Source organism: Tachyglossus aculeatus, chromosome 15 (genome assembly GCF_015852505.1).
Source record: "Tachyglossus aculeatus isolate mTacAcu1 chromosome 15, mTacAcu1.pri, whole genome shotgun sequence".
NCBI classification, from domain to species: Eukaryota; Metazoa; Chordata; class Mammalia; order Monotremata; family Tachyglossidae; genus Tachyglossus; species Tachyglossus aculeatus.
In genome coordinates this window covers 22,489,260-22,512,246 of record NC_052080.1, presented here as the reverse complement: position 1 = coordinate 22,512,246, position 22,987 = coordinate 22,489,260, and the positions used below count along the sequence as shown (strand labels likewise).

At 42.9% G+C, this 22,987-nt stretch overlaps 1 protein-coding gene across 11 annotated transcripts in view; it reads left to right on the top strand.

Annotated features, from left to right (window-relative positions):
* CEP112 (centrosomal protein 112) overlaps window positions 1–22,987 on the top strand; it is a 348,495-nt gene that overhangs the window by 159,870 nt on the left and 165,638 nt on the right. For all 11 annotated transcript variants that reach the window (XR_005454199.1, XM_038757370.1, XM_038757364.1 and 8 more), the window contains 2 exons: window positions 5,839–5,974; window positions 19,867–19,974. Coding sequence is in view for 10 of the 11 variants with exons in the window: in XM_038757370.1 (XP_038613298.1) it covers window positions 5,839–5,974; window positions 19,867–19,974 (244 nt within the window). In the remaining variant the exon portion in view is untranslated. The remainder of the gene's footprint in view (window positions 1–5,838; window positions 5,975–19,866; window positions 19,975–22,987) is intronic.

The window sequence follows — 22,987 nt, the reverse complement described above, 5'->3', positions numbered from 1 at the left end:
GCTCTCCCAAGCACTTACACAGTGCCCTGCACATAGTAGGAGCACAGTTACTACTGACTGATGGATATTGCAGGAGGAAATTTTCACCAGTAAAGAATTTGCCTTGAACCAGATTTTATGCTGGGGATTTTCACTTGGGCTCATACTGTAGTGCGATTGTACCTCGCATCGTGGGTATTTGTATCGTCCTCGATGCCAATTCTTAGTTTTCATAAAGTTGAAGGCTTGCCTTGGCTAAAAATGCATGTATAATCAGTCCTACCATAACACATGTTTTCAATTCTTGAAGAATTAGGGAATGTTCTTCCCACAAAACACATCTGTGTGGATAGTGTGCAATCCAGTGATGGAAGAAATGATTGTACATCTGTGCATGGTGTTAGTTAAGCTCAGAGTTCTAGAATACAATTTGTCCTTAATACAAGGTTCTTTAAGACTATAACCCCTGTTGTTATGAGATAACTGACTGTACAGACATCCCTCACATTAACACTTTCCTTTAAGCAATAATAGCACTGGTAAATTTTAATGCCACTATTATTCACAGCACTCTCTCACCATGAGATGTTGCTGAAAAGTTTACTTTGCCATCTCTATATGTTGCCAACTTGTACTTCCCAAGCGCTTAGTACAGTGCTCTGCACACAGTAAGCGCTCAATAAATGCGATTGAATGAATGAATAAACAGTTCCCTTCCCCTCCTCAATCTTGAAGTATTCTGATGGACTTTAGTGGCCCATTTCAGTTTAGCATAAGATAATGACAGATCTCTAGTACGTTAGCAAAGGGTGTCTTTTTGTTGAATTAATGTATCTTCCGTGATTCTCTGTTGGAAACTACCCTTCTTTAGTGCTGTTACTTGACATTCTGTTTCCTTGGCGCTAAATAAACATGGTAATACTGGCAATAAAAACTGGCAACCATTCTTGGTTAGCTTCACAAATTGGGAACAGGCGAAAGGATGAGAATAATGAGCCTAGAGCAGGTCTTCACGGAGTTTTTCAACATGTTATTTCATAGAGACTCCCAAAACACTTTAACGTGGCTCCTCCACAAAATAAAAATCCTATTTTGTCTGCCTCTCGGCATCAAAGCAGAAGCCTAAAGACAGGGAAGGAGAGAGTGCAAGAGTAATCAGCAGGTCTGCGATGGAGTTAGAGGCCAACTCACCCCTTTCTTAGTCCAGCACTACAGGTTATCTGAGTCAGAGACTAACTAGAATCAATCAATCAATCATATTTATTGAGCGCTTACTGTATGCAGAGCACTGTACTAAGCGCTTGGGAAGTACAAGTTGGCAACATATAGAGACAGTCCCTACCCAACAAATGTCTGTAGACTGATCACTGTGTTCATCGCAAGCCAGCTTTATCGGCTTTGGACGCATGAGATATATGAATGATGGTAATAGGATGCCCGAACAGCTCATCTAAGGCAGATTTCCTAATAGGCCCTATATAACCCATCATAAAACAGCGACCTTTTTCTGGCAGACATGGTAAGGAAGGAGAGAAAAAAACCCAAAACACTTTTCCATCAAAACGTGCAAGGTATTTGTGAATTTTTTTCTATTGAAGTTTGAACCTAAAAACTTTGCAACGCATCCATCACCTGAGCACTTTGTAAAAAAGATAGTTTGGAGGGCAAAATGCCAGCAGAGTTCCTTGTATCACCATGGTGGTCCAATCAGTTAATCAGTCGATTGATTGAGAAGCAGTGTGGTTCAGTGGAAAAGAGCCCGGGCTTTGGAGTCAGAGACAAATCCCGGCTCCGCCACTTGTCAGCTGTGTGACTTTGGGCAAGTCACTTCACTTCTCTGGGCCTCAGTTTCCTCATCTGTAAAATGGGGATGAAGACTGTGAGCCCCACATGGGACAACCTGATCACCTTGTATCCCCCCAGCGCTTAGAACAGTGCTTTGCACATAGTAAGCGCTTAATAAATGCCATCATTATTATTATTATTATTGAATGCTTACTCTATACAGAACACTGTACTAAACGCTTGGAAGAGTAATCAATCAATCAATCGTATTTATTGAGCGCTTACTGTGTGCAGAGCACTGTACTAAGCGCTTGGGAAGACAAGTCGGGAACAGGCGAAAATGCAGAGTTATAACAGAGTACAGTATAACAGAGTTGGTAGACATGTTTTCTGCCCACAAGGAACTTAAAGTCTAGAAGGGGAGGTAGACAGTAATGTAAATAAATAAATAACGGTTATGTACATAGGTGTCATGGGGTGAATAAAGAGTGCAAATCCAAGTTAAAGGATGATGTAGAAGGGAGTGGAAGAAGAAATGAAGGCTCAGTTGGGGAAAGCCTCGTGGAGATGTGCTTTTAATAAAGCTTTGAAGGGAAGAGTGATCGCCTGTCAGATACGAAGAGGGAGGGCGTTCCAGGCCAGAGGCAGGACGTGGGCAAGAGTTTGGTGACATGATAGGCAAGATCGAGGCACAGTGAGTAGGTTGGCATTAGAGGAGTGAAATATGCTGGCTGGGTTCTAGTAGGAAATCAGGCAGGCATGTTTTGTTTTGTTGTCTGTCTCCCCCTTCTAGACTGAGAGCCCGTTGTTGGGTAGGGACCTCCTCTATATGTTGGCAACGTGTACTTCCCAGGTGCCTAGTACAGTGCTCTGCACACAGTAAGCACTCAATAAATACAATTGAATGAATGAGGGGGCAAGGCAATGGAGTGCTTTAAAGCTTGTGGTGAGGAGTTTCTGTTTGATGGGGAGATGGATGGACAACCACTGGAGGTCCTTGAGGATTGGGGAAGCAAGGACTGAATGGTTTTGTAGAAAAGTGATCTGGGCAGCAGAGGGAAATATGGACTAAAATAGGGAGAGACAGGAGGCTGGGAGGGCAGCAAGGAGACTGATGCAGTAATTGCGGCAGGATAGGACAAGTGCTTGGATGAATGTGATATAATAATAATAATGGCATTTGTTAAGCGCTTACTATGTGCAAAGCACTGTTCTAAGCGCTGGGGGGGAATACAAGGTGATCAGATTGTCCCACGGAGGGCTCACAGTCTTAATCCCCATTTTACAGAAGAGGTCACTGAGGCTCAGAGAAGTTAAGTGACTTGCCCAAGGTCACACAGCAGACATGTGGCGGAGCCGGGATTCGAACCCCTGACCTCTGACTCCAAAGCCTGGGCTTTTTCCACTGAGCCAAGCTGCTTCTCTGCAGCAGTTTAGATGGAGTTTAATAGCAATAGCGGTCTGATAGCAGTTTAGATGGAGAGGAAAGGATGGATTTTAGTGATCTGGTGAAGGTAGACCTGAAATCGGTGACAGATTGAATATGTGGGTTGAGGAGTGAGCTTGCCCCAGTAGTGGTGCTGCTGAATGAACATTTTATTTTTTTTCAACTAAGGAGTAGCGGTAAGCTTATTGGAAACAAGGAGGCAAAACAGAAAACAGCTCCAGACACCGAAAACATTAATCATGGCAGCACAGTAAGGGATGATAATAATAATAATGGTATTTGTAAAGCAATTGCTATGTGCCAGGTACTGTACTAAGCGCTGGAGTGGGTACAAGCAAATTGGGTTGGACACAGTCCCTGACCCATAAGGGGCTCACAGTCTTCATCCCCATTTTACAGATGAGGGAACTGAGGCACAGAGAAGTGAAGTGACTTGCCCAGAGTCACTCATCAGTCAAGTGGCGAAGTCAGGATTAGAACCTATGACCTTCTGACCCCCAACCCCGTGCTCTATCCACTATGCCACACTTTTAGATGCAAAGCGTGGCCGGGACTGTGGATCCCACATTGGCCTTTGCAACCACTCACACATTCAGAAGCAAACTTGACCTGTATATATGTATATATGTTTGTACATATTTTTTACTCTATTTATTTATTTATTTTATTTGTACATATCTATTCTATTTATTTTATTTTGTTAGTATGTTTGGTTTTGTTCTCTGTCTCCCCCTTTTAGACTGTGAGCCCACTGTTGGGTAGGGACTGTCTCTATATGTTGCCAATTTGTACTTCCCAAGCGCTTAGTACAGTGCTCTGCACATAGTAAGCGCTCAATAAATACGATTGATGATGATGATGATGATGATGACCATCAGTGGGTTCGTCTTTAAATATGAAGGACAACTATTTAGGGAAACAGTGTGGTCTAATGGAAAGAGGATGGGCTTGGGAGTCAGATGATCTGGGCTCTTATCCCAGCTCTGCCCATTTCTTGCTGTGTGACCTTGGGCAAGTCACTTCACTTCTCTGTGCCTCAGTATCCTTAGCTGTAAAATGGGGAATAAATAGTATTCATTCCTTCATTCAATCGTATTTATTGAGCGCTTACTGTGTGCAGAGCACTGTACTAAGCGCTTGGGAAGTACAAGTTGGCAACATATAGAGACGGTCCCTACCCAACAGTGGGCTTACAGTCTAGAAGGGGGTGAATAGTACACCCGCCTACTTAGACTGTGAGTCCCATGTGGGACAGACACTGCGTCCAACCTGATAATCTTGTATCTGCCTCAGTGCTTAGAGCATTACTTCATCATCATCATCATCATCATCAATCGTATTTATTGAGCGTTTACTATGTGCAGAGCACTGTACTAAGCACTTGGTAAGTACAAATTGGCAACATATAGAGACAGTCCCTACCCAACAGTGGGCTCACAGTCTAAAAGACTTGAGAAGCAATGTGGTATAGTGGCTAGAGCACAGGACTGGGAGTCAGAAGGTCCTGGGGTCTAATCCTGATTCTGCCACTTGTCTGCTGTGTGACCTTAGGCAAGTTGCTTCACTTCTCTGGGCCTCAGTTACCTCATCTGTGAAATGGGGATTGAGACTGCGAGCCCCACATGAGAAAGTGACTGTGTCCAACCCGATTTGCTTGTATCCACCCCAGCGCTTAGTACAGTGCCTGGCACATAGTAAGTGCTTAACAAGTGCCACAGTTATTATTATTATTATTATTAACAAATACTATTTAAAAAGGCTATATATTCTTTAATTTTAAATTGTCTTGGTCCAAAGGCATACCTTCATTTGAACCATATTAGAGAAGCAGCGTGGCTCAGTGGAAAGAGCCCTGGCTTTGGAGTCAGAGGTCATGGGTTCAAATCCCGGCTCCGCCAATTGCCAGCTGTGTGACTTTGGGCAAGTCACTTAACTTCTCTGTGCCTCAGTTACCTCATCTGTAAAATGGGGATTAAGACTGTGAGCCCCCCGGGGGACAACCTGATCACCTTGTAACCTTCCCAGTGCTTAGAACAGTGCTTTGCACATAGTAAGTGCTTAATAAATGCCATTATTATTATTATATTTAACATTTAGGGGGTTGTTGGGGTTTTTTTTTGTTTTAATGGTATTTGTTAAGCATTTACTATGTGCTGAACTATGCGCAAGGGTAGATACAAGATAATCAGGGCAGACGATTCCAATCCCACATGGGACTCACAGTCTAAATAGAAGGGAGGAGGATTTCATCCCAGTTTTACAAATGAGGTAACCGAGGCACAGATGAAGTTAAGTTACCTCCACAAGGTCACACAACAGATAAGTGGCGGAGCAGGGATTAAAACCCAGGTCCTCTGACTACTAGGCCCTTTTGGTCTTTCCACTTGGCCACATTGCTTCTCTAAATTCTAAATTTTCTGAATTGAGGTAGTCAGTAAAGACCTTGTAATTTCCACTTGAGTTGCCATTCTCTCCTGTCTTTTGGAAGGAAAGTTTTGTGTGAGCTAGGGAAGAGAATTGAAACCTGAATGCCATTTTATAGAGGGGTTAACAGCCCTACTTTTACACAAGTACCCTTGTTCTTTCATTTGATTCTTGAACTCTGAAGATTTTCTGTAATTTTCCAGGGAGAAGGAGGAGCAATTGACTCGGGTGACAGAGATCCAGAAGCTGCAGGCTCAGCAGGCTGATTCTGCCCTGGAGGAGTTTAAGCGGCATGTGGAGTTGAACTCAGAAAAAGTCTATGCTGAAATGAAACAGCAGGTGAGCAGGTCACTGAGCCATCCTTTCTGAAACTCTCTCTCTCTCTCTCCCCCTTGGCATCTCTCTCTCTCTGTATGTGTCTCTTCCTCTCCCTGTCAGGTGGCATATTCTGATCTTACAATACCAGAAACATGTTCCACTTGACAGAGTGCTACATCAAAATCCTTCACAACATACGCTTTCGCAGAAAAGGGTTATGCAACCTATTCATCCTAATAACAAAGCGAGGATGATCATTGTTAAAGTCACATCCACAGAGGTTTGTAGGGTGAGAGTTTTTCCAGGCATTGGAGTCAGAATTACTAGGCTAAAATATTATTTCTAAGGAACTTCATTTTTCATGTTTCTCATGCAGTTAAAACCAAAGAAGACTGCCGAACTGTATATGGTGGACAAAGGTCACAAATGCCACTCACCAAATTATCAGGGAAGTGAGTCAGTTCAGGGGGACAGGGCCAGATCAAGAAGCCAGATCAAGGGAGAAGCAGCGTGGCTCAGTGGAAAGAGCCCGGGCTTTGGAGTCAGAGGTCATGGGTTCAAATCCCGGCTCCGCCATTTGTCGCCGTGTGACTCTGGGCAAGTCACTTCACTTCTCTGTGCCTCAGTTACCTCATCTGTAAAACGGGGGGTTGGAGACTGTGAGCCCCATGTGGGACAACCTGATCACCTTGTAACCTCTCCAGCGCTTAGAACAGTGCTTTGCACATAGTAAGCGCTTAATAAATGCTATCATTATTATTATATCAAGAGCAACGCCAGTCCAAATACTGGTAGTAATAGCAAATGGGGTCTATGTTAAATGGTAGCTATGTGCCGAGCAATGTACTAAGTACTGGGTAGTTATAGGACAATCTGGTCAGACACAGTTTCTGTCCCACATGGGGCTCACTTTTCAAAGGTGAGAAAACTGGGGCATTGTAAAGTGCCTTGCCCAAGATGGCACAGCAAGCAACTTGTGGAGCCAGGATTAGAACCCAGCTCCTCTGACTCCCAGGCTTGTGCTCTTTTCACTAGGCCACCCATACCTACTGATGTAAGTTTAGCACCATTTTTGTGTGGCTTTGAAATCTTGGCAGAGCATACTGTGGGGAAATAGTAGAATGATCTGAAGTTTGATAGTGGTTCCCCTCCCTTCAGGTTGGCTTAGGTAGGGGTCTGCAATCTCTGCTCACGCCCTCTCTTCCCTATGACCTCAAAATGAGTGCCTTGGACGTTGGGTATCTGCTCTGGGATCATTTTCTTTCTGGTATGATTTTCAGCAGGGGTTGAAGCCCCAATTTCCCTAACGTTTGATCAGATGGGATGAGAAGGGTATGACTAGGGTCAAGAACATGGGAGAAAGGAGGCGGGTACTCCATTTGATTTCTTTGACATCTTCTTCCTTTTCCTATACTCAAGGGGTCTTCAGGATAGAAAAAGAGCAGCGTGGAGGCAGGCCAAGTGTCTAGGAACCATGTTAGCGTGTGTGTGTGTGTGTTTGCCTAGGAATTGGGGAAGGCATTAGTTCCTGGACTTCAGAAGAGACTCTGCACCCCACAGGACCCGCTATTCCTTGGACCTCTCCATTCACCCCGTTTTCTATTGCTTCTTATCGCAAGTCAGCTCATCAGTTTAACAGACTAGAAAGAAGAATGGAAGTGGCATGGGTCAAGGAAGAAAGAGAAGTTACACAAGCCCCCTTTTGGTGGAGATTTCATGAGCCTTTTTGTGAATTAAAATGCTCAGCACAGTTGGAAGAGGCACAGAGAGAGAGAGTGTGTGTATTTTTTCTATTGCTTGAAATATTTCATTAATGGAATTTCCTTCCATGGCCTTTCCTGCCCTGGTCACTCTTACTCCTAGTCTTCCTTGTCATCCTCCTCAAAATTTCCTGAATCCACAACATACATTTCCAGAAATTTCAGGGACGGAAATCCAAAACCACTGAAAGCAATGCCAGGGTCAATCAGTAAATGAATCGAGCACTTACTGTGTGTGGAGTTCTGTGGGAGAGTACAGTATAATAGTGTTGATATGATCCCTTCCCACAAAGAGTTTACAGTCTAGAGAGTAGTCAGACATTAAAATAAATTACAGATAGAGGAAATGGTAGAGTATAAGAATACACGCATAAATGCTAGGGGCAGGGAGAGAGTATCAAAGGAGTGGACTGAATGTTTCTTTAGAAAAATGATCTAGGCAGCAAAGTGAAGTATGGATTGAAGTGGGAAGAGTCAGGAGGCAGGAGATCAGTGAGGAGGCTGATAGCGGAATCAAGGTGATATGAGACACAATGTGTGGAAAAAGCGCAGGGCGTGAAGTCAGAGGATATGGGGTCCTAATCCTGGTTTTGCCAATGTTTGCTGTGGAACTTGGGCAAATCACCTATTTTTTTTTGTGCTTCAGTTCTCCTGTCCTCCTCCTTACTTAGGCTGTGAACCCCATGTAAGCACTTAGCAAATACCATAATTAGTGAATTAAGATGGTATACAGTTATGGTATTTGTTAAGTGCTTACCATGTGCCAGGCACTGTATTAATAAGTCCTGGAGTGGATCCAAGCAAATCAGGTTGGACACAGTGGCTTGCATCAGAGTGGTGACAGTTTGGATGTAGAGGAAGGGATGGATTCTAGAAATGTTGCGAAGGTTCTGGAAAACGTATATTCAGGAAAACTTGCACTGGAGAGCTCACCGCTTTTGACAGTACACACGTGGTTGCGTGGGCATATATGCCCAAGGGTTCTTCTAATAGAAAGTGCCACCGATTCCAGGCTCATATTATCAGAAGAACATTCCCTAATTCCCTAACTGTGTTTCAACCAAAACGTGGAGTGAGGAATCACCCTATGGCAGAACTGAATGTATGTGTGGAAATACCCCAAATCAGGCAGCCCAGTAGCGTAACATTAAAAGGAAAAATCAGATACTCGATAGTACCCAAACTCTCTGAAGGTCTGCTGATGTGTGCAGGTGGAAATGAAGTCATACCAGAAAAGCAGTGGGGCCTAATGGGTAATGCACAGGCCTGGGAAACAGATGGAACTGGGTTCTAATCCCGGCTCCACCATTTGTCTTGTGAGACTTCGGGCAAATCACTTCTCTGTGCCTCAGTTTCCTCATCTGTAAAACGGGGATTAAGACTGTTAGCCTCATGTGGGACAGGGACTGTGTCCAAACTGATTATCTTGTATCAGTGCTTAGTATAGTGCCTGGTACAGAGTAAGTGATTAACAAATACCATAAAAAGAAAAAAGGAAAAAAAAACTTATTCCGTGAACATGATAAAACCTTTGGATTCAGCCTGCTAGTTTTTCTTTAAAATTAGTTGGGGTTTTTTTAAATGCTGTTTTGGATGACGATTTCCCTTTAAAAATCTTTTGTACAAAAGAAGATAAGCTAGAGGGGTCTATTTTAAAAAGTCCTATTCATATAATTTGTTTTTCATTCAAAATTCCATTGTCTCTTATGAATTCTTTGAAAGGAAATTTCTGTTTTTGAAAACTAGGCCCATGGGAGTCAGTAAAATGAAACAAAGAATTCAGACCCTGTTTTTGAATTCTCTTCCATTTTGTTCATCTTGGATTATCCAAAAAGTAATAATACCGCAGTCTTATTTTTCCTTTAAGCGCGGCATCCTTTGTAAGTATCGTTCAAGGAATGCAACAACCAGCAGCTAGTTTTTGAAAATGTGAATGCCTCGACTGTGACAATACACAATCTGCTTCTGGACTTTTACAGAAAATTATCCTGCTTTTAAAGAAACAGGGTAGCATTCATCTGAACTTTATTATTTAAAAGCAAATAATAAACAAATGACTCAGGTTTGGGTCCTTTTCTTCATAGTGTTTACAGGCCTTCTGTTTAAGAGCAGAGCCCTCTGAGTTTTTTGGCCTGAACATGTGAATGAAAATATTTTTATGTTCTCCAGCAAGTTGCTTAAATTTTCTGGTTTATTTCTCCCAATCTGTAGAAAAGGTCCCAATTACAATTGCACATACTTTTTCTTTTTTAGGTTATTTGGTCAGGCACTGTACTAAGCGCTGGGCTAGATACAAACTAATCAGGTTGCACCCAGTCCGTGCCCCACATGGGGTTCGGAGTCTTAATTCTGATTTTACAGATGAGATAACAGGCACAGAGAAGTGAAGTGACTTGCCCAAGATCACACAGCAGACAAGTGGCAGAGCCAGGATTAGAACCCAGGTCCTTCTGACTCTCAGGCACATGCCCTCTCTGCTAGGCCTCTTGGTTTACTGTGCCCTTCCTTTTCCTTTCCCGTAACCAACCCCTCCATTTCAATCTATCGATGGAAATCTCAGGATCCTGACCCGCAGCTGCTGCACTTTTCACTCCTTTAATAACATTTGTGTTGACTAGTTATGTTCTCAGGTACAGAGTAGAGGTTATAAAGTTAGAGTCCTAATCCAGTTATGGCTGTGGTGTTGATATTACCTTGTTTCATTTTTCCCCAGAAGTTACCTAGAGATCGTCTTGCTGAAAATTCTAAGACGATACTGTCATGTTGCTATGTTAGTGACCATCTGGACAGGAAGATCAGTTATGCAAAAGAACCTCATTTTTTAAAACATCTTTCACAGAGCCATTGTAATAGTTCACTTTCGATTAATTCTTTCTCCTTTGGGTATGAAATTGTGAATTCAATTTTCCTTAAGTAAAAGCTAGTAGGAGGAAATGAGCTCTCTCTGTACCTTTTAACATATGCTATTTTGTCCAAAAATGCCTTGAAGTGAAGTTAAAGGGTTGAAATAGGGAAAAATACATTTAACTGGTTCAAAAGTTCCTATGGTCTTAGAGTATTAAGGATTAGAGCACTGGCTTGGGAGCCAGAGGTCGTGGGTTCTAATCCTGGTTCTGCCACTTGTCAGCTGGGTGACTTTGGGCAAGTCACTTAACTTCTCTGTGCCTCAGTTACCTCATCTGTAAAATGGGGATTAAGACTGTGAGCCCCACGTGGGACAACTCGATCACCTTTTATTCCCCCCAGTGCTTGGAACAGTGCACATAGAAAGTGCTTAACAAATGCCATCGTTATTATTATTAGAGCGTTTAAAAAAACATCTCATTTTTAAAACAACTAGCGCTTGATGATCTAGTGTGTTTTTTTGGCAGCACCTTTAAAATGAACTATAGCATAAAACAGTCTCTTTCTAACATCACAAACTCAGAGGTGGGGAAAATACTGTTGTGAACTGGTAGGAAGTTGTGCAGTTTAAAATGAACTACAGTATAAAATAGTTTCTTTCTAACATCACAGACTCAGAAGTGGAGAAAATACTGTTGTGAACTGGTAGGGAGTTGTGCAGTTTGAGGCTTGAGATCCCGAATTATCCATTCACTCTCTTAGAGACTGTGGACCAGTTATTTAACCTCTTTAGGCCAAGCACACAGGAAATGCTCAATAAATACCATTGATTGATTTGGACCTCTACTTACTTGATTTGTTTCTCCTGTTTTAGATTGAAAGCTCCCTCTGTGTAGTTGTTTAGTGCCAGCAGAGCGTTCCCTCACTAGGGAACACCCAATGATGATGGAATATCCTATCAGCAATATTTTAGAGCTAGTAGCTTGTGTGGCACTTCACACTCTCTCCTGTCAGTCAGTTGCATTTATTGGGGGGCTTACCGTGTGCAGAGCACGGTACTAAACTCTTAGGAGACTACAAATAACTGAGTTGGTAAGCACATTCCTTGCCCACAACGAGTTTCAACTCTAGAGGGGAAAATAGACAATATAAATAAATAAATTATGGATATGCACATAACGGCTGTGGGGCATGACACAGGGTGCCGAGTGAATAGGCAGGTGCTGCACATTGTGGAGCACATTCTAGAGCCCATGTACCATCTTCCTCCACATTAGCAAAAGGCAGGTCATTGAAATATTGTTGAATGAGTGACTGAAGAAATCTGAAAATTGGGGATAATGTCTTATCTCCTTCACTGTTCCTTTTTCCGAATGAGTGAGAGAAGATTATTGAAATAATTATGGTTACTAGTAATTTAGCCACCACCACTATCACCTTTTGGGAAGAAACATGCTAAATAATGACTGTCACAACAAGGAGGAAATATTACAAATGCTAGCAGCAAGGAGTATATCTCTTCAGTGTTTGAGTATGCTTTGCAAGAAGAAACCTCTATTGGTTTTGAAAATAGTCCGTTGTACATCTTTCTTTGGAACCCATCAAGCTGTTTACGCATACTTCTGGTGAAAAACACTGTACCATTTCGCCCTCTGAATGCATTGCAAGAATAATTCCGTGCAATTGCAGCTATAATATGACATATATGATTTCCAGTTGCCCTGGTAAAGTTCAGAAGAGGAATTTGTTGTGGTGCTAAATTGAAGCAGCCAATCCTCAGACTCAATTCCCAAAGGAAATAACAGCCAGTATCCGTCCTTGCCTCTTTCACTGCCCATATCCTTCTCATGTAAATACACACACACACACACACACACCTTTTTTTTTTTCCTCTTTTTTGGTTCCTCTGGTTCGGCATCCAAGTTTTGTCCTTCTGTTCTTTGAAGTCAGGATGACACAATATTGGAGGAAATGCCTTTCTTTCCTTCAAATGGATGGAACATGGAATGATCCACTGACATCACAAAGTAGAATTTGTGGTAGCTATGGCAACACAGAATACTTTACTGTCAACATTGACAATTTTAGAAATCTTGTTTTCCGAGAAGTATTAAATTAGGAAATAAGAAGTGGAATGAAGGAGAGTATGCTTTGCAGTTAGTATGATCACCACCTTAATTTACATATCTTATTTCTTTGTAATATTAGTTGCCATCTGCCTTTTATCTTCACTTATAGCTCTAGCTATCGTAAAATCATCTGATATATAGTAATATAGTTTTAATGTGGGTGATTACCCTACCCTAAAGACTGTTTTCAATATAAAACTATTTCCTTATTTTTTACTTTTCAAACCATTGGGTTTTTTTTTTTTTACAATTGTAACATTAAAGTAAAAAAAGAGCAAACAACGGGTGCTTGGGTGAATATCTGTTTTTAAAAAGACAGAATGAGTGAGGTTTTCCTAGTGTAGAGGCCGCTCTCTGAGAATTAGGCTAGACTGTGAGCCTACTGTTGGGTAGAGACCATCTCTTTATGTTGCCAACTTGTACTTCCCAAGCGCTTAGTACAGTGCTCTGCACACAGTAAGCGCTCAATAAATACGATTGAATGAATGAATGAATTAGTCACCTGAGGGAGCACCATCAACCCTTTCAGTCCATTTTGCCTCTGCATTTAGTGGCTGGGAAAGTTTGTATTGGTATAAGTTTATGCCTTAGGAAACTCGGGTGGAGGATTTTATGGAGCACATTTTAGTTATTATGATGAAATTGAGCTTGGTTTTTGCTTTTCCTTGAACCGTTGGCTCTTTTCCATCCTGCTGCCCGATAGCTGATGCATGTTATTTGGTATTAGTATCAAACCCATCAAGCCCTGATTGTTTTTCAGTGGAAACCAGGTTGGTTGTAGCTTTCGTCACCTCCCCCACCCCCACCGCAGGCACATATTCCAACCCATTGTGCGGGTTCCTATTCATCTAGCAGGTGTGAACCCCGAGCTCCACACCCTGAAGTTCATTTCTTTGTCACATTTTACATACTTGAGATTTTGAGTTGCCTCTGGAGGGCTGCGATTCAAATGTTAAACTTTGTAAGATTCACCTGAACGATGTCTAGGAAATATCCTTCCCCAGATGTTGACACCTGTCTAAGGGAAACTTAGAAAGGGAGGTTTTGTGAGCTCCTCAATGAAATAATCCCCTCAAGGTACACTTGAAAGCGGAGCTGGAGAAACTTCTTGGCAGGCCTGCCAGGACTCCTGGGTTTATCCAAGTCGGGTTGGACCCCTAACTCCTTTTTCCCTCCTTCCCCTCTTCCCCTCCTTTCCAACCTCTGGAGCGTCCGTCATTCCGGCTGCTGGTCAGCCCCTTCCTTTCCAATTTCCTTCCACCCTGAGAGGAAGCAGCTGCAACCCCAGTTGTTCCTTTGTAAACCTTCAGGAAATAACAACAATAATAATAATAATAATTTTGGTATTTGTTAAGCGCTTACTATGTGCCAAGCACTGTTTTAAGCACTGGGTAGATACAAGGTAACCAGGTTGTCCCACAGGGAGCTCACAGTCTTAATCCCCATTTTACAGATGAGGGCACTGAGGCCCAGAGAAGTGAAGTGACTTGCCTAAAGTCGCACATCTGACAAGTGGCAGAGCCGGGATTAGAACCCACGACCCTGGACTCCCAAGCTGGGGCTCTGGCCATGTGGCTCCGCTGCTTCTCAAGAAGAGTCCCGAGGTAAATCAGATTTCTTGGGCTCAAGGCCAAGAAGTAGGCATAAATCCCCCACTTCCTTCTCCCCATCCATTCCTTTCTGGTAGCCAGTCTGGGAGGCTAATGGCCTTCCCTCTCCTGTTTCCACTCTTGCTGAGGCAGGAGGTTAGGGAAGGGAAGCTTCCAGTCTGCAGAACTTCTCCCACTTCTCCCAGGCCTCTCCTTAACATAATAATAATAATAATAATAGTAATAATAATAATAATACTGACTCTGGGGTAAGCACTCTGGTCTAAGCAGTCGGGAAGATACAAGATTATCAAGTCAGACAGAACCCCTGTCCCACTTGGGGCTCAGTCTAAAAGGGAGGGAGAAATAGGTGTTTTATCCCCATTTTACAGATGAGGAAACTGAGGCATGGAAATGAAATGGAGTGACTTGCTAGAGGTCACACAGCAGACAAATGGCTGAGCTGGGACTAGAACCTAGGTCTCCTGGCTCCTAGACCCATGCTATTTCCACTAGGCAACATTGTTACAAAGTGCTCCACTATTTATTAGGGCCTGCACTATGCCACCCTTCCACCTGTGACTTTTTCCCCTGTGGGAAAACACTTTTCTGCCAGGCTTCCCTAGCTGAGGTCTGTTTTGACTCTCTTCCAAGTGGAATGATTGATGGGCAGCTGGAGAGGATGTTGAAGCCCAGCCTGCATCCAATGCAGGGAAGACTGCCTGCTAGCGCATCCTCTTCCCTTCACCCCGAGAGAGGCCATACCCCAGTCACACTTCTCTTCTGGGCCCCTTCTGCTGCTGGGTGAAAGATACCACCCTCAGTAAGATCGTTTGTTGAGGGTGGCTCAATGGCAGGAGTCTTCCAGATCTAGCCCACATCCTGGACAGACCCCTGGAGATGAGTCACGAGGCCAGGCCTAACTGGCCAACCTCCCCCAGGCAACAATTCAGTGCCAAAGACATGGCCTTGGACAAGGAACACCTCTTAAATCCGAGCATACAAACCATCCCGCTGAAAGACCTGAACCAGAGAGTCTGTTTCCCCTCGAGGAGCCCTTGCCCAGGGTCACCCAGCTGACAAGTGGCGGAGCTGGGATTTGAACCCATGACCTCTGACTCCAAAGCCCGGGCTCTTTCCACTGAGCCACGGACGTGCCTAACTCGGGGGCCAATCTGTGCAACTCAGGGTCCCAATCTATGCGACTCAGGGTCACCTGTATATATGTATAAATGTTTGTACGTATTTATTACTCTATTTATTTTGTGTTAATATGTTTTGTTTTGTTCTCTGTCTCCCCCTTCTAGACTGTGAGCCTGCTGTTGGGTAGGGACCATCTCTATATGTTGCCAACTTGTACTTCCCAAGCGCTTAGTACACTGCTCTGCACACAGTAAGCGCTCAATAAATACGATTGAATGAATGAATGAATGAATACTAGGTGGAGGAACAGAGTGTGCCATCAGTCATTGCCCTGACTTGCTCCCTTGATTCATCCCCACTCCCAGCCCCACAGCACTTATGTACATATGTGTAATTTTACCTATTTATATCAATGTTTGTCTCCCCCTCTAGGCTGTAAGTTCATTGTGGGCAGGGAATGTGTCCATTTATTGTTACAGTGTACTCTCGCAAGCGCTTAGTACAGTGCTTTGCACACAGTGTTCAATAAATACGATTGAATGAATCAGAGGTATTAATCAATGGTATTTATTGAACTCTTACTGTGTGGAGCACTGCACTAAGTACTCAAGAAAAGACAGTCCAACAACACGGGAAGACATTTCCTGCCTTCAAGGAACTTAGAGTCTGCAGTCTCCAACTTCACCCACTCCCTTGGAGAACTTATGCCCTTCCATGACTTCAACTACCACCTCTATGCAGGTGAAACCCAACTCTATATTTCCAGCCCTGATCTCTCTCCCTCTCCACCTCCTTGCTGAGCTCCCAGCCTCCTGCCTCTCCCCACTGCAGTCCATACTTCATTCTGCCGCTGGATCATTTTTCTACAAAAAAGTTCAGAACGTGTCAACCCCGTCCTCAAAAAACTCCAGTAGTTGCCCATCCACCTCCATATCCTCATCATTGGCTTTAAAGCACTACATCGACCTTGCCCCCTCCTACTTCACCTCACTACTCTCCTACTATAACCCGGCTCACACACTTTGCTTCTCTAATGCTAACCTTCTTGCTGTGCCGCTTTCTTGCCTATCTCACCACCGACCCCTTGCCCGTATCCTGCCTCTGGCCTGGACCGCCCTCCCTCTTCAAATCTGACAGACAATTACTCTCCCACCGTTCAAAGCTTTATTGAAGGCACATCTCCAGGAGGCCTTCCCTGGCTAAGAACCTCTGCTTTTCCTCCCCTTCTCCCGGATCCGCAGCACTTATATATCTGTAATTTTTTTATATAAATGTTTGTCTCCCCCCTCCAGGCTATAAGCTCATTGTGGGTGGGTAATGTGTCTGTTTATTGTTGCATTATACTCTCCCAAGCACTTAGTACAGTGTTCTACACACAGTAAGTGTTCAATAAGTGATTGAATGAATGAATGAATGAATGACTAGAGGTCTGTCTTGTTCCGGCTCGCGGTAAGAAACAGGTAGCAAATTAGCGGTGTCAGTGTGATTCCTCTGGAGAAGAAAACAGAAAGGCCAAAATCATTCTACCAGCCAGAACCAATCCTGGTAGAAAAATGTCTAACACCCATTCATCATACAACAAAGCCCCAAAAGTAGGGAAAGACTTCCGGGTTTGCAAATGAGTGGACCTTGGAGTGGAGTGGAGTCTGTAGCTTAAATGTTGCACGTTTTTCCTCCAAAACATTTAGTGCGTCCACCGATTCCTCACTCTCCAAATGGCAACCACTGTGATGCAAGGGCTTGTCATATCCTAGCCTTTTTTTCTCAGCCTGGATTCCCTGCCTCCAGTCCCACCCCTTTCCAGTCCATACTTTCCTGTGCTAAACAGATAGTTTTTCTAAAATGTCAATTTGCACATAAAGACCTCCGGTGGATATTAATTTCTCTCTGCATCAAGCAGAAACTCCTGACTGCTGATTCCATCAACTCTCCCCTTCTTTCCGTTAGATTGAATGCTCCTTGTCCACTGTGAATGTGCTATATGCTTCTGCTGTCCTTTCCCACTTACGTGGAATAGCAACTGGTATGAAATAGGAATTCACTAATTGCCATTAGTACTATTATTTATCAGCTCTCTTTTCCTATTCTTTCCTGTCTCGTGCTCTTCATTCCTGCCAAGCTCACCTTCTCGCTACACCTCACTCTCGACTCTCCCTCCTCCAGTCCCTGGCTGTCACCCCTACTCCTGCCTGGAGCTCCCTTAATCTGCCAGGCTGGAGCATTTCCCATCTTCAGAGTCCTCCTGAAAAGCCACCTCCTCCGGGAAGCATTCTCTGATTAAGCCTCCCCATCCTAGAAATATACCATGGAACATTTTGATTTTAGTAGCTTTATGTGTAAAGCCAAATTGTTAGATAATTGGAATCTGGTGGGGCAACTGTTATGACATCATTTTCAGCATTAAATCATATCATTTGCTTCAGTGACAGGCATACTGAGATTGGGAGCCATACAGGAGCCATACATATCAACTCCGGAAATTGTACTATCCCATGGCCCAGATTACTTGTTGGGATTGTCATGCTTCACTAGCCCCTTTAATACTTTCAGGTCATTAGCATAGATAATCATAAGTGCGCTAAGGGGCATAACACAACCTGCTCAGCAAAGATGACAGGAGAACTCAGACAAAAGAGAATAAAACTTTTTGATTATGTATTTCATTCCTAAAATTCAAAACCCTTTTGAATTTTTTAAATTTTTAAAACATTCCCCCTTTTTCAAATTTAAGAGGAAAACTCTGAAGAGAGTGGATTTCACGGTCCCTTACACCTAGCTTCTTCTTGAGCCTCAGAATGGCTGGGTGTTGAAGAGAAGGAGGGAATTGAATTCAGGATGGGCCAAAGCAATAGTTCAAGAACAGATAGAAGCCGAATGTTGAGCCTTGCAAAAATAGTCATTGATAGCTAGAAAGTGGCAGGAGCACTTACTGCATGCAGAGCACTGTACCGAGTGCTTAGGAGAGTACAGTGTAGCAATATAACAGACACATTCCCTGCCAACAAGGAGCTTACAGCCTAGAGGGAGAGAAGACTGACTTTGTTGCCATATAGCCCCGAGGCAAAGAATGATTCAGGTTAAACAAGATAACCCCTCTCCTCTCCAGCCAGAGGACTCCTTATTCATGTCCTCAGTTAGGCGGAAGCATAGTACATGTCATAGGTTTCTCTTTCATTTGTAAGAGCATTTGAAGATTTAAAGAACAACTCTCTATAATACATTTTAGTTCCTCATCTGTAGGTAGAGCTGCAGCCAATCCTATTTAATTAGGCCATGCTTAAGAGAGATTGGAAAGAAAAGAGTTCCAAGAATGCTTATGTTTCGTTGTTTTATGTATATGCTTGAGCGCTCAATTCATTGTATTTAGGGAGAATATCTGATCTTTCAGACTTCGGATTTCATGGGTTTATGTGAAAGTCATCTGGAAATGTATCCATAATGTGTTTCTCAAATGGCTAACAGACCTTTGACTAGTGCAGACATACTACAGGAATTGGCTGCCTTTTTTATGTACATCATGTCAACTCTCAACAGCAAATGCTTGATGAAATCCATAAATCTTAGGTAGTAACCTAATCAATCCATCAATCACTGGCCTTTATTGAGTACCTACTGAGTGGTAGACACTGCACTAGGCACTTGGGAGAGTGCCCAGTAGCAAGACATGAGTTCCCTGTCCTCGGGCTTACAGTCTAAAAGTGGAGACGGGCAAAACATTTTTTACAGGTAGTGAAAGGTGGAGGAAGAATAAGTATAAGCAAGGATGTGGGCTGACAAACAGAATGAAACTGCTGAAAAAACAATACAGAAAAGTTAAAATATCCATTTTTATTTTAAACTGTAGATGCCTTTCCCTTTCACTGTAGCATTTGTTCAGTGGCAGCAGATATTATATACGTGCTGCCTTAAGCCTGCTATGCAAGATAATCTGCCACTCATTCCCCTGCAGGAAGAGCTTCTTGTCAGGTCCAGGGACCAAATTATGGTAACTGTGCCCACCAACTCTACTGTGGTGTGCTTTCCTAAATGCATAATTCAGCGCTCTGCACACAGTAAGTGCTCAGTAAATTTCATTGACTGATAGACTATTGAATTGATGTGGTTTGTCTTTCTTTTTAATTCTGTAGCTTTGATGCTTGCTAGGGATTTCTAGATGTTGAGGGATAGAAATCCTGTCAGCATTTGTTGTGGGGCTTTCCACCTGACTTGTTAAAACCTAATTGTTCGCCTTCATTGCAGAGATAGTCCTTTCAGAGGGAGGAGGATTTTTGTGTAACTGCTTATATTGCACATCTGCCCAAGATCTTAAAAAGGGTCATTTGCCAATTAATAACTGTGGGCTTCCTTCCCAAGTTTTTTAGGTGGGCATGAAAGAGCCTAACAATTTTCAGAATCATTTTTCCACCTATTTGAGTTTTAAGATTAAACCTTCTCTTTTTCCTTTTTAGATGCACAAAGTGGAGACAGATCTAAACCGATCTAAATCTCTTCGGGAGAAACAGTCTAAGGAGTTTTTATGGCAGCTAGAAGAGGTCAGACAGAGATACGAGCAGCAGGTTAGTCTTCTATTTCGGGAAGCTACTTGATTTCCTAGTCTGTTCCATTCCAGTATCTTTTTTTTTGCAAATTTCCTTTTTTTTTTTTAGTTAGGGCACTGCTTCAACTGACCCTCCTGTTTATTAATTAGATTGTAAGCTTCGCAAGGGCAAGGACTCTGTTTTTTCATTCTTTTGATGTTCCCAAGTGCCTAATACAGTACTGACACATAGTGGGTGCCCAGAAAATGCACCCACTGCATTTAATAAAGCAAAGGATTTTTTAACTTCTCCCCATCAATTAACAATAGTATTTATTGAATGCATACTGTGTGCTGAGTACTGTGCCAAGCCTTTGGGAGAGTTGAATAGAAGAAATGGTTCCTGCTCACACGGAGTTTACAATCTAGAGGAGGAGTTACAATCTAGTGAATTTACTTGACTCTCTCAATATACTCAACTGCTCCTTGGACATTGAAAGAAATGAAAGCAATGGTTCCAACCAGATGGCAACAGAGCCTTCTTATAAGGACTTAATGAATGAAATTTTTAGAAAATTTGAATTTTGGAGATTGAAGTGATTCTTATCTTTCCACCTTGACTTCCTTTAGGACTGACTGCCAAAGGAATCACATACAATCCTTTTCTTTCATTTCAGTGAATTCTAAGAATAGGGACTTGAACTATTTTCAGTGTTAGTTGGGTATAGTGATAAAAGAGCAGATTGTGAAACAAACGTCTTCCGATTCAAATTTTCAACTTCTACTAATTTGAAAGATTCATTATCATTTACATCAGACATGTGGAGTGTCAACAAGAAGAATCTGATTCTCGAAAAGATGGGTGTCCCCTGAAGGACAGAGATTCCAGTGTTATTACAATTTATTTTCAAATAGAAGAAATATTTTTCAAGTCTTCCTAAAGAGAAACTTTATTCATTAGTTATCAATAACCATTTTAAGCCTGGTGAATTCCGCAACATTGAAAAAAATGAAAGTGGTACTTCCAGCCAGGTGGCAACAGAAACTTCCTATAAGGATGTAATCAGTGAAGTTGTTAGAAAACTTGAATTTTGGAGATTTAAATGATTCTATTTATCTGCATTGCCTTCCTTTGGGACTGACTGCCATAAGAATCACACACAATCCTCTTTCTTTCATATTAGTTAATGGTAAGAACAGGCACTATAACTATTCTTCCCTTCCCTGCCGTCCGGACTGTGAGGTCACTGTGGGCAGGGACTGTGTCTACCAACTCTGTTGTACTCTCCCAAGTGCCTAGTACAGTTCTGTGCACAAAGTAAGCGCTCAACAAATATGGTTGATTGATTGATTTTTTGGTTCATTGGTTTGGTACAGTGGTAGAAGAGCAAATCGTGAAACAAAGGTATCAAATTTTGTCCTCAACATCTCCTGCCGATTTGAATATGTTTATTGGGGTATACCATGCCTCATCAGGAGCACAGACAGCAGAGACAAGGGTTGCTGGGCAAATCACTAGCCCTAGAATCAATTCCTTTGTGCAGGTTTTAGGTCCTGAAGTCTTCCTGACTGTACCAGAGTTCACCACCTCTGCTTGAAAATGGACGACTCCATCATCGTCGTCATCATCATTTTCCAAATTCAAAACAAAATCTTTACAAAAGTGTACTCTGCTCTGACCAGTTAGTTGGTTATCAGAAACTCCTGGGCATGCGTCGGGAATTTTCGATCCATCCATTTCCAGCAGCAGAAGGGCTGGGGAGAAATCAGAGAGGCCAAAGGAAGCCAGCCTTCCTGCTTCTCTTACCTTCCGGGCATTCCTCTCCTTGATCCCTTTGCCTCCCTTTCCCCTAAACTGCTATCTTCATTTCTGGGGGCTCTTTGACTAGTAAGTATCATGCTCTAAGAGTCCTCATTCTCTTTTTTTGACTTGCATCTGTAGTACTATGTGTTGTCTTTACTTTGCCAAAAGTCAGGCAAAAGCTACCACATTCCCGTAACTTGATAGCAGTGGTCAGTTTTTCCTCTTGATGTACATAGTTGGACATGCCAAGGGATAAATATGCTATGCTGCCAAGTTTTGGCCTGTTTCAGTTGTTTTTCAAAGAGAAAACTAGAACTCTTAGCCATCTCTTGCTTCAGCATCCAATTAGCAGTTTTCTCTTTCCAGTATTCTGAACTTCTTTCAAGAACCTTTAGACATCGCGTCTCAGCATTTTAACAAAGAAAAGTAAAAGTAACCCAGATGTATTGCAGCTTTTGGAGCTGGTTTTTGATATTTGTTTAAAAAGCTTCCCGACAATGGCGGTATTGTGGTAAACACTAGAATTATGTGTCTTTCATTAAGAGCAGACTTTAGTTTGTGGGTTTCATTGTTTGGTACAGAAACTTTTTTCTTTATATGGTAAAGCTGGTATCGTCATAGACTTCCAGTCCACCAGGAAACTCTTCCAACTGATCAGGCAACAAGCATCATCTAAGGGTCTTCCATTCATTCATTCATTCAGTCGTATTTATTGAGTGCTTATTGTATGCGGAGCACTGTGCTAAGAGCTTGGGAAGTACAAGTTGGCAACATATAGAGACAGTCCCTACCCAACAGTGGGCTCACAGTCTAGAAGGGGGAGACAGAGAACAAAACACATTAACAAAATAGAATAAATATGTACAAATAAAATTAATAAATAAATAGAGTAATAAATACGTACAAACATATACATATATACAGGTGCTGTGGAGAGGGGAGGGAGGTAAGGCGGGGGGACGGGGAGGGGGAGGAGAGGGCGAGGAACGAGGGGGCTAAGTCTGGGAAGGCCTCCTGGAGGAGGTGAGCTCTCAGTAGGGCCTTGAAGGAAGGAAGAGAGCTAGCTTGGCGGATGGACAGAGGGAGGACATTCCAGGCCCGGGGGATGACGTGGGCCGGGGGTCGATGGCGGGACAGGTGAGAACGAGGTATGGTGAGGAGATTAGCAGCAGAGGAGCGGAGGGTGCGGGCTGGGCTGGAGAAGGAGAGAAGGGAGGTGAGGTAGGAGGGGGCGAGGGGATGGACAGCC